General features: G+C 41.3%; 1 protein-coding gene across 3 annotated transcripts in view; it reads right to left on the bottom strand.

Moving 5' to 3' along the window:
* The window catches only part of LOC106878594 (uncharacterized), a 63,052-nt gene that overhangs the window by 18,032 nt on the left and 32,520 nt on the right, over positions 1 to 12,500 (bottom strand). For all 3 annotated transcript variants that reach the window (XM_089346318.1, XM_089346320.1, XM_089346319.1), the window contains 7 exons: positions 10,748 to 10,809; positions 8,862 to 10,234; positions 7,367 to 7,512; positions 5,245 to 5,403; positions 3,444 to 3,547; positions 2,184 to 2,277; positions 323 to 499 (listed from right to left, as the gene is read on the bottom strand). In XM_089346318.1, coding sequence (XP_089202444.1) covers positions 323 to 499; positions 2,184 to 2,277; positions 3,444 to 3,547; positions 5,245 to 5,403; positions 7,367 to 7,512; positions 8,862 to 10,234; positions 10,748 to 10,809 — 2,115 coding nt within the window. The remainder of the gene's footprint in view (positions 1 to 322; positions 500 to 2,183; positions 2,278 to 3,443; positions 3,548 to 5,244; positions 5,404 to 7,366; positions 7,513 to 8,861; positions 10,235 to 10,747; positions 10,810 to 12,500) is intronic.

Below are 12,500 nucleotides of genomic sequence, written 5' to 3'. Positions count from 1 at the left end.
GGTAACTCGAATGTAGAATCTAAAAACAGAAACAATTCCTATCATAGTAGGTGCCTTAGGTATAATAAAAAAATATTCAGACAAATACATAACAAAAACACCAGGACTTACAAATATATATAACATACAGAAAATTGCACTACTGGGCACTGCACACATCCTAAGCAAAACACTTTCAATACAGTAACCATAAGACCACCACAGCAAACCACAGCACATACCCAAGGCGCACAGAGCTGCGCTCGGTAGTGAAGTGAAAGCACGTTATAAAAATAAAACTACTGAACAATAATAATAATAATGAAGAGTATGGTGTACACACTTGGTTCATGGCTTCTTTCTCCTTCATCCATTCCAACCTCTTCTTCTCCATGAAATGGATCTCATCTTTCAACTGGTGAGTCTCGTCTTCCAATTCCTGGATTCTCTGCCGTAGACGGTTGTTGTTGGCGTTCCATCGGGACTCCTTCCGTTTCATCTCTTCCTGCAGATCTTTGAGCTGTGTTGTGGTGACAGTCGGACAGTGTAGTGCGGCAGTGGTGTTGTAGGTGGTAGGGGCAGTGATGTAGAGGGTGTTGTTGTTGTTGTTATTTTAGTGATGCATGTTGGAGAGGATCGTGGCATAGTATAGTTGTAGTGAGATGATGGTAGTAGTGGTGGCAGTGTTGCATGAAATGTGGTGGTGGTAGTATGATATTGTAATAGGAGTAGTAGTGTTGGCGGTTATATCAATGTGGTGTTTGTAATAGTAGTGGTGGTAGTTATTGTGATGGTGATGGTTGTTGTAGTGGAGGTAGTGGTAGTTATTGCAGCAGTAAGGATTGTTGTTGTTGTGGCAATGGTAATTGTGGTGGTGGTGGTGGTGGTGGCAATGATGGTAGTTGGGAATTTGAAAGAAAAAAGTATAAAGGAGAATGAATATAAGCAAACATTAACATTTAATGTCAGAATAAGTTTTCACAAATATAATGAAGTTGACTTTTATTTATGCTGGACGGTATAATTATTATTTTTATTATTGTTATTATTATTATTAAAGCGAAATCGTGATGGCACCTGTGCCCAGCATTACCTTTCTGGCACTTGTGCCCACGGCATGTGTAAGGACTTTCGAGCGAGATCGTTGCCAGTGCCCCTGGACTGGCTCTTGTGCAGGTGGCAAATAAAATACACCATTTTGAGCGTAGCCGTTGCCAGTACCGCCTGACTGGCCTTCGTGCCGGTGGCACGTAAAAGCACCCACTACACTCTCGGAGTGGTTGGCGTTAGGAAGGGCATCCAGCCGTAGAAGCCATGCCAAATCAGATTGGAGCCTGATGTAGCCATCTGGTTTCACCAGTCCTCAGTCAAATCGTCCAACCCATGCTAGCATGGAAAGCGGACGTTAAACGACGATGATGATGATGATGATTAACAGATAAGAAAGCATGTAATTTTTGACTGCTGTCAGTACAAACCTGATGCCTTCTCGTCACCATCGTCATTTAACATCCATCTTCCATGCTGGCATGCTGCCGACAAGGCGACAGACAACCACCCGCGGAACAAGCAGCTGCCACCGGCACCTCGGTAGGAAGCAGTAGATTGACTCCCCTCACGATTGTGGTGAGCGGTCCTACCCGTTTACCCCAGGGTGGTTTCACGGTCTCTTGAACTCTCTCTCCAAAGTTCTTTTCAACCTTCCCTCGCGGTACTTGTCGGCTATCGAACTCGTCCCCGTATTTAGCCTTGGATGGAGCTTACCACCCGCTTTGGGCTGCGTTCCCAAGCAACCTGACTCTTGGGCTGAAGAACACCACTGGCTCTAAATTGGCCTGGTACCCACTCTGGGTAGCCCTGATCGAGGGAACTCTGAACCTAGCCAGGTGAAACGATCGACCATGTATGACCCTTGTGCCACAGCTCTTGACGACCGGTGCGGCCGATTTCGCTGTCATTTATAACTTTATACATTCCTCATCATTTTCTCTTCTTTCGTATTCTATATGAAATGGTACGTTAATGAGATTTATTTTATGAATACCAGAATCCATATATATATATATATATATATATATATATATATATATATATATATACATATATATATGTGTGTGTGTATATATATATACACACATACACACACATACATACATCTATATGCATATATATACATGGGGGAGAGAGGGGGTAAATGTACGCACCTGAGACTTCAATGTTTCTATCTCTTGTCTGTCTTGTTTACTGGGCAATGAACGAACAGCTTTCTTGTATTTTTCAAATAGTTTTTTCTCATTTCTTCAATAAGAATAACAATGGTAATCATAACAACAACGACACTAATAATAATAATGATAACAACAACAACAACAATAATAATAATAGCTCTCATAGCTTCTGATCTTAACTGATTTGAAGTGTTATCATGGACATGTTTTGTCTAAGTGTAAAAGATGGGCTACAGCAAATATTCTGCTTAATACCACAGATTTGCTTGTCAGTTGCTTGACTGTAACCAGTTGAGCACATCCCTTAGTGGCTGCTGATAAGTTCAGAAATAGTGGGGGAGCATAATACAAGCAGAAGTAGTGGGGAAGCATCATAGCTATGTGTTGAGAAGAACTCTTTGGGCTTTGAATATTTCATCTCTGGAAACATGGGTGTTTTATTTTTACTCTAGGCACAAGGGCATGAAAATTTTGGTTGAAGGGGGCTAGTTGATAACATCGACCCCAGTGTGTAACTGGTACTTATTTCATTGACCCCCAAAAGGATGGAAGGCAAAGTTGACCTCAGTGGAATTTGAACTCAGAACGTAGCTGCAGATGAAATACTGCTAAGCATTTTGCCCAGCATGCTAACAATTCTGCCAGCTCATGGCCTTAATGATGATAATATTAATAATAATGATAATAATAATAATAATAATAATAATAATAATGATGATGATGATGATGATGATGATGATGACGATGATGATGATAATGCTTTCTATTGAAGGCACAAGGCCTGAAATTTTGGGAGAGAAAACTAGTTGATTATATTGACCCCAGTATTTCACCGGTACTTAATTTATTGACCGCGAAATGATGAAAGGTGAAGTCGATCATGGTTAAATTTGAACGCAGAATGTAGGCCATGCACATTCACACAGCCCGCTCTCAAACACGAGCTGGGAATTTTTCATGGGTTATTTTACAAACATTTGAGGGCATTTTAATATATATAACCTGTCCTTCAGGGTTTTGGGGATGAAATGCTCAAGTTCCTTTCCCTCTTTGATCATGGGTCAACAACACCTCAAAGAACAGCACACTTTACACAAAAAAAAATGGGATGCAGAAACATTTGAATTCCAACCCCAAACAAAACCCTAACCCAGATCCAAGAAGAAAAAAATACACCTAAAACAATATAAAAACCAAAAACGAAAATGTAATCCAAAGGAACAGTTTCTAACATACCTTAGTTTCTTTAGTTCTTGTTCTTTGAATTCTTCAAGTTTCTGCAGTTCATCCTTCTTAACCAAATCAAATTTGGCAATTTCCTCTCTCAGCTTCTTCACACTCTGGGCAAATTAAGAGATGTAGGGTGATGGGTGAGAAATTACTGGTGATATTGATACAATAGTACGGTGGTTAAGAAGTTGGATCTTTCTGATTTGACGGGCAACACTTGTTTTCTTAACGAAACACTTTCAAACTTGGGACACTGGTAGAATGTGTCATATAAAACATCTTTTTACTCTTAGTGTTATTGAGAAAATTTTATCTTTTTAAAGTTATTTCATATTAAAAGTTGTCGTATTTCGGTAATTTCAACCAACTACTGACGTCTATTGAGGTGAAAACAATTACTGCTGTGGAATGTAAATGACATGTTCTACCGGTGTCATGGGATCTTTTCCCTTGAATAAAATTAGTGCCGTTGTTTGTCAACAACAACTATCGGCGGTACTGTTATTTATGACATCGTTCGTGCGTTTGTACTGGTTTTAGGGTTAGGGTTAGGGTTAGGGTTAGGGTTAGGGTTCGGGCTCGGGTTAGGGTGCGGGTTAGGGTTTGGCAAAAATACTCATGACCCTAACCCTAACCCTAACCCTAACCCTAAAACCAGTACAAATGCACAAACGATGTCATAAATAACAGTACCACCGATAGCTGTTGTTGACAAACAACGGCACTAATTTAGAAAGTTCCCTTCGGAGGCACAAGTGCAGGCAAGGTTGTTTATGGAAGACCAGTAGTTACCCATACATACCAGGCCTCTCTCTGCACGCCACCAATATTATCCAAGGGAAAGGCAAAGGCCGACACAGTTTGGCACCTGTGATGTTGCAACTCATTTCTACAGCTGAGTGAACTGCAGCAACATGAAATAAAGTGTTTTGATCAAGAACACAACAGACAGCCCAGTTCGGGAATCGAACTCACTACCTCATGATTGAGCTGGACAGTTTGATAGTAGCTGGCAAGGATGGGACCACACCAGATTCCATAGTCTGTTTTGTCTTGGTTTCTACAGTTGGATGCCCTTCCTAATGCCGGATCTTTTTTAAAACGGGGGCCACATTTTTCATTAACGAAACACTTTGAAACTTGGAACACTGGTAGAATGTGTCATATAAAACATCTTTTTCTCTTAGTCTTCTTAAAAAAAAAAGAAATCCATAAATTATTCCATGTTAAAGTTGTCGTATTTCTGTAATTTCAACCAATCACTGACGTCCATTCAGCCGATATACATTAAGTGCCGACTACATAAACAAACGATTCTGAAACAATTAACCCTAACCCTAACCCTAACTCTAACCCTAACCCTAACCCTAGGGTTAGAGTTAGGGTTAGAGTTAGGGTTAGGGTTAGGGTTAAAGCAAATTTAAAATGAAAAAAGCAAATAAAACGAAGAATCGTTTGTTTATGTAGTCGGCACTTAATGTATATCGGCTGAATGGACGTCAGTGATTGGTTGAAATTATCGAAATAAGACAATTTTTTACATGAAATAAATTCGAATACAAAAATATTTTTCTGTTCTATAACACAAAATAGATAAGTATACGAAGTTTGAAAGTCTTTCGGTACCAAAAGCACTACGTAAAACATTAATGAAAAATGTGGCCCCCGTTTTAAAAAAGATCCCTAATGCCAACTGCTATACTCAGTGTACTGGTGGTTTTTATGTGGCACCAGCACCAATGCTCTGAATATACGTGCAAATACACATTGACAAATACATATTCCCAATAAAAAAAAAACAACTCACCTCTTCCCGTTCTAGCCGAAGTTTTTCCAAACTGGAGTTCTCCTTTTGAAATCGTGTTATCTCTTTCTCTAATTGTGCAAGTTTTTCTCTCAACAACTGAGATTGGGAGCCCTCTCGTGCTGGTGCCTGTGTTGCTATTTGCTGCTGTGACTGTTTTTCCTGCAAGAAAAAAAAAAAAAAGCGAGTTAGAAATGAAATCTCAGCATGTCCAAAACGAGTAGTTAATTATAATAATAATAATAATTATTATCATCATCATCATCGTTTAATGTCTACTTTCCATGCTAGCATGGGTTGGACGATTTGATTGAGTACTGGTGAACCGGATGGCTGCAGCAGGCTCCAATCTGATCTGGCAGACTTTCTACAGCTGGATGCCCTTCCTAATGCCAACCACTCTGAGAGTGTAGTGGGTGCTTTTACGTGCCACCGGCACAAGGGTCAGTCATGCGGTACTGGCAACGGCCACACTCAAAATGGTGTTTTTTACGTGCCACCTGCACAGGAGCCAGTCCAGCGGCACTGGCAACGACCTCACTCGAATGATTTTCTAACATGCCAGTAAGGCGACGCTGGTAACGATCACACTCAAATGGTGCTATTTATGTGCCACTAGTACGGAAGCCAGACAGCTGCTCTGGCAATGATCACACTCAGACGGTGCTGTTAGTGCTCCACTGGCACAGGTGCCGGTCATCGAATATGGCTCAATTACGATTTCGATTTCATTTGCTCCAACAGGTCTTTGCAAGCAAAGTTTAGTGTCCAATGAAAGAGAGGTTGGCATGGGTGCCAGTCGTCGAATTTGGTTCGATTTCGATTTCAATTCACTTGCCTTAACAGATAATAATTTTTAGCAACAATTAAAATTACTTTTAGAGATAAAAGATATTTGAATATTTACACCTACACAACAGGTGCTTGCGTAGTATACTTAAAATCAGATGGACTGAACACATAAGCAATATGGAGCTATGGCAAAGAACGAATCAAGTTTTGATTAGGGAGCAAATATTTAAGAAAAAGTGGAAGTGGATTGGTAGCACAATTAGAAAGGACACACCAAATGCAGCGAAAAGCGCTTTACAGTGGAATCCAGATAGATATAGAAAGAGGGGTAGGCCTAAGAACTCGTGGCGTAGATCAACACAAAAGGAACTAGAGAAAGGGGGACATTCATGGCAGAGTATAAGTACAGAAGCGAGAAATTATGTGACTTGGAATTCAATTATAAGTGGCCTATACTCCGCATTGGAGGGTTAAAGGCAAGAAAGAAGAAGAAAACACCTACACAATGTTTTATTCAGTATGATTTGGGGTAGTTATTTGATGTCTTATTCCTGGATATGTGCATAGAACCAGTCTGGATAAGAACTAGTCATCTTTACACTGTGTATTTACAATATTCTCATCTAAACAATGTTTCAACCAGTTTGATCTGAGATAGTCATCAGGTGTCATCACCATTTAACAAACCAGTGTCGATGTGTTTACATACCCGTAACTTAGCAGTTCAGCAAAAGTGAATGATAGAATAAGTACCAGGCTTAGCAAAATACAGGTAGATACTAGAGTTGATCGGTTTGACTAAAATTCTTCAAGGTGGTGCTCCAGCCTGGCCACAGACTAGCACCTGATACAAGTAAATGTGTGTATATATATATGTGTGTGTGTGTGTATACATGTGCGCACACACACACACACACACACACACACAATTGTATAAGGCATTGGTGTGGCTGTGTGGTAAGAAGCTTGCTTTCAAACCACATGGTTCCGGGTTCAGTTCTACTGCGTGGCACCTTGGGCAAGTGTCTTCTACTATAGCCTCAAACCTACCAAAGCCTTGTGAGTGGATTTGGTAGACGAAAACTGAAAGAAGCCCATCATATGTGTGTGTGTGTGGGGGATGGTTGTCCTCCCACCACCGCTTGACAACCAGTGTTGGTGTGTTTACATCCCTGTAACTTAGCAGTTTGACAAAACAGACTGATAGACTGAGTAGTAGGCTTAAAAAAAAGTCAATTTGTTCGACTAAAAACCCTTCAAGGTGGTACTCCTGCATGGTCGCAATCAAATGACTGAAACAAGTAGAAGAATAAAAGAATATATATATACTTACGTCTTCTTTGGCGCTGTTTTGAGATTTGGTCTGAAGAGCAGGAAACAACTTACTAATAAGGGTCGATGTTGGTGGCATTGATACTGATGATGTTGGTGATGATGGTGATGATGATTTACCAACTGCCGGCTCCATTTGCAAAACCACTAAATGAACAAAGGAAATAAAACTTATTTTCAGGTGATGATCATGGTATGTTCTGTAGATCTGATTTCAGAGCCTGGTGTAGCCGTCGGTCTCTTTTGCCGAACCGCTAAGTTACGGGGACGTAAACACACCAGCATCGGTTGTCAAGCGATGTTGGGGGGGGGGGGGGGGGACAAACACAGACACACAAACATATACACACACATACATACATACATATATATATATATATATATATATATATACATATATACAACGGGCTTCTTTCAGTTTCCGCCTACCAAATCCACTCACAAGGCTTTTGTCGGCCCGAGGCTATAGTAGAAGACACTTGCCCAAGGTGCCACGCAGTGGGAATGAACCCGGAACCATGTGGTTGGTAAGTAAGCTACTTACCACACAGCCACTGCTCGTTTCCTCTGAAAAATCAGGAATATGGTGGCCCATTTAAGAAACCTGGATAAAGCAGGGAGCTGGCAGAATCGTTAGCATGCCAGACAAAATGCTTAGTAGTATTTCATCTGTCGCAATGTTCTGAGTTCAAATTCCACTGAGGTCGACATTGCCTTTCATCTTTCCATGGTCTATAAATTAAGTACCAGTTAAATACTGGGATTTATGAAATCGGCTAGTCCCCTCCCCACAAATTTCAGGCCTTGTGTCTACAGTAGAAAAGATTATTATTATCATCATTATTATTATTATCATATTATTATTATTATTATTATTATTAAGACAGCAAGCTGGCAGAATCGTTAGCATGCCGGATGAAATACTTGGCAGTATTTCACCCATTGTTACGTTCTGAGTTCAAATTTCACTGAGGTTGACTTTACTTTTTATCTTTCCGTGGTTGAATAAATGACAGGATGGTCACATCTGGAACAAGTTTGATCCCAATCTACTAGATCAGCATTGACCAGAGGATAAACAATAATAACAGGGAAGGTCACATTTGATAATGTATTCCTAGATACACTATGTCTGAATAAATGACAGGATGGTCACATCTGGAACAAGTTTGATCCCAATCTACTAGATCAGCATTGACCAGAGGATAAACAATAATAACAGGGAAGGTCACATTTGATAATGTATTCCTAGATACACTATGTCTGAATAGATCATAGCTGGAATGTCTTTGTTTACACATTTACTGGATCAGGATTGACAAAGGGCTAAACAAAAACAACAACACCAAAAAGACATTAAAAAACAAAAACATCAAAAAGAAATTAAAAAACAAAAACAACATCAAAAAGAAATTAAAAAACAAAAAGAAAGGCAAGGGATAAAAAAAGTAATGAAAAACAAAACAATGACAACAAAAAGAACAACAAAAGCTCACCAGTAGCTGGATCTTGTTTGTTGCTGAGACTTTTCTGGAACAAGGATTCTTCAATCTTCTTCACAGAATCGCACGTGTCGTTCCAAGCATCTTCATCATCATTGCTGCTGCTCTTACTCTCTTCATCACCGTCATCATTGTCATCATCATCATCATCATCATCGGCGTCGGCGTCATCGTCACTATCACCGTCATCATTTCTTTTGTAACTGTTGTTGTTTCCACTGCCGCTATCCTCGTCGGTGTGGTGGTGGTCAGACTCGTCTGAAGGGGACGGCGACTCGTTGCTTGCACCGGTGACTCGACCCCGAACGCCAGCGGCGAAGTCATCGCCGATGGCGCTGCAACGCTCCTCCGAGTTCCTGCTGTTGTTGGTACTCCTTGCTTGTCTCACCACTACCACGGCACCGTCATCATCAGTCATGCATTCATCTGACGAACAGAAATCTGAAGATCTGGCTGACCCTGACTCTTCATCTTTCCCCTTCCCCTTCACGCCACCACTACCACCCCCACCCCTGCTGCCACCCAAACTCTCCCCACTCCCACCAAACGTCATGCTTGTGGTAGTGTTGGCCCCAACCAAATGCTCAAGCTCCTCAGTTCCTATGCTTTTCTCCATGTGTCCACCCCTAATTGTCCGATGACTGCCAATGTCTTTCACAGCAATTTTCCGTGTGATTCCTCTTGCCGTCAACGGGATGACTGCGACCTTGACTTCAGAATGGTCCATAGTGTGGCTGCCAGAATCCTTGCTGTTGGCTTGAGTCCGATGCTGACGCTGTCTGCAGGCGACACCTGATTCTGACGCAGCTGCCGATGTCACTGACGACATCCCCAATCCCATCCTGCCGGCCGCTCTAACCACCTCTGCCTGCTGTGGTGACCTCTGTCCTCGTTCCCGATCCCTTTGACTTTTTGGCGAAGAGTCCAGGAACAAGTTCTCAATTTTATTCTGGATGGTCCCAGTCATGTATGTGGACCCAAATCCTGTTGTCGTGGCCTCAACTGGCTGACCCAAACTGATACCTCTTTCTTCACTGTCAGACTCTTGATACTCTACAACACCATTGATCTGAGTATCACCGTCACGGCTGTTATAGTCTTTTTTACTGTTGTCATTCTTGACATGCCCGTCATTTGTAACTTCGTCCCCTGTCCAAAATATTTTGCCATCGCACCCACCGTCTTCCCCACTGTCGGCACCAGTGTAGGCAATGTCCCCATCGCTGCAGTGCTCCGATGAACTGAACAATGTCTCCTCCGTGTCTGAACCAGAATCTGTGGTGCCGTTCACCAGAGTGTCGTCTCTGTCTGAGGAGATGATGGAATTGACGTAATGGACGGATGATCGGTGACTTGGTGCCGAATTCCTGCAGAATCGAAATTGAAAAGACATAATGAAGGAAGGAAGGAAGGAAGGAAGGGTTAGATAAAGTGTTGGGTGTTCATAAAATCAACTAAATATGTGTGTGTGCACATGCTTTACATATGTTACATGCATGTGTGTGTGGTATGAATGTCGCATGTGAGTGTGCTGTGTGTTGTATATGTGCATATCTGTATGTGCGTTGCTTGTGTATGTGCTGTATGTGTGTGTATGTGTTGTATATGTTGTACATGTGTGCATGTGTATGTGTGTGTGTGTGTATTTGGGTGCATGTCATCACCGTCATTTAACACATGTTCCAAGCTGGTATACTGCATTAAAATATACACAACACACACGCACGTCACATAAACACATATATAAGTCCTGGAGTTGGTTTCTTCAACTAAAAGCCTTTAAGGTGGTGCTCCAGCATGGCCACAGTCAAATGACTGTAAAGAATAAAAGAATGCACACACCAACAACACACCCACATCTATTTCAACATATACAATACCTTTCTCTCCATGAATCTGGTAGGGAAGTTGGAGCTATGTGAGCAGCTGTCAGCTTGGAAACCTATATAAAAAATTTTTAAAAAAGATAAAAAGACAATACAACAACAACATCAACAACAATAATACTTTCTACTCTAGGTACAAGGCCTAAATCACTATGATTGCATGCATTATTCTCTCACTTGATAAAAACAATAAGCCTTTCTACTATAGGCACAAGAGGCCTGAAATTTTGGGAGGGGGAAAGTCATTTGCATTGACTCCAGTATGTAACTGGTACTTATTTCATTGACCCTGAAAGGACAAAAGGCAAAGTTGACCTCAGCAGAATTTGAACTTGGAACATAAAGATGGGCAAAATACCGCTAAGCATTTTACCTGGTGTGCTAATGATTCAGGCACAAAGCCTGAAATTTGGGGGAAGGGGGGATGTCGATTACTTCAACCCCAGTGTTTCACTGGTACCTAATTTATTGACTCTCAAAAGGATGAAGGGCAAAGTCGACCTCAGCAGTATTTGAACTCAGAACGTAGTGATGAGTGAATTACTACTAAGCATTTTGTCCAGCATGCTAATGATTCTGCAAGTTCTCCACCTTAATTATATTATCATTATTAATAAGGTGGTGAGTTGGCAGAATCGTTAGCACACTGGGTGAAATGCTTAGCAGTATTTCATCTGTCTTCATGTTCTGAATTCAAATGCCATTGGGGTTTACTTTGCCTTTCATCCTTTCAGGGTTGATAAATTAAGTACCAGTTACACACTGGAGTTGATGTAACCAACTTAATCCCTTCCTCCAAATTTGAGGCCTTGTGCTTCCAGTAGAAAAGTTTGTTATCATTATTAATAAATAATGTCAGAGTGCATGCTCGACAAAGTGTAAGCATCTTGAGAGAAAAGTAAGGTATAAGAGGTATCATGGACATGAACAAGGAGTCAATGTGAAATTTTGCGTGAAACTCGAAAAGTTTGCTACAGACACATTGAGCATGCTTTGGCAAGCTTATGGCGATGAGACAATGGGTTCTAAGCAATAAGTGATTTGGAAGACCTGCAATGAGCGTTACCCTTGGAAATGTGGTATTGTGCATTGTGAATTCATCCTCCAGAGCCAGACCATCAATTGAGCGTTCTACTGTGATGTTTTGAAGCGTTTGAGGGAGGAGATTCATCAAAAACGACTGGATTTGTGGAGCACAAAGAATGATGACAATGCACCCAGTCACTGAGCTCTCTTCACTTGTGAGTTTCTCTCATCTTATCGCTTCCACAGAGCCACCCTATTTGCCAGATTTAGCACCTGCAGAATTCCGTCTCTTGCCCAAGATGAAAAGGTAGCTCAAACGTCATTGTTTTAACACCACTGTTGATATCAAGGGTGAATCGCAGAAGGTCCTTGACTCACAGTAAACGACTTCCAGGTCAGATCCCGAAAGTGGCAGGAATGCCGGGACCGGTGTATTGATGCGTAAGGTGATTATTTCGAAGGAGATAGAATTAAAACTTAGGTAAATAAGCTATTTTTTTTATTAAACATAACTAGGCGCAGGAGTGGCTGTGTGGTAAGTAGCTTGCTTACCAGCCACATGGTTCCGGGTTCAGTCTCACTGCGTGGCACCTTGGGCAAGTGTCTTCTACTATAGCCTCGGGCCGACCAAAGCCCTGTAAGTGGATTTGGTAGACGGAAACTGAAGGAGGCCCGTCGTATATATGTATATATATATGTGTATGTGTGTTTGTGTGTCTGT

The sequence above is a fragment of the Octopus bimaculoides genome, chromosome 30, assembly GCF_046866305.1.
Source record: "Octopus bimaculoides isolate indiv1 chromosome 30, ASM4686630v1, whole genome shotgun sequence".
Lineage (NCBI taxonomy): Eukaryota > Metazoa > Mollusca > Cephalopoda > Octopoda > Octopodidae > Octopus > Octopus bimaculoides.
Note: the sequence above shows the minus strand (reverse complement) of the source record. Positions and strands in the feature narration are given on the sequence as shown.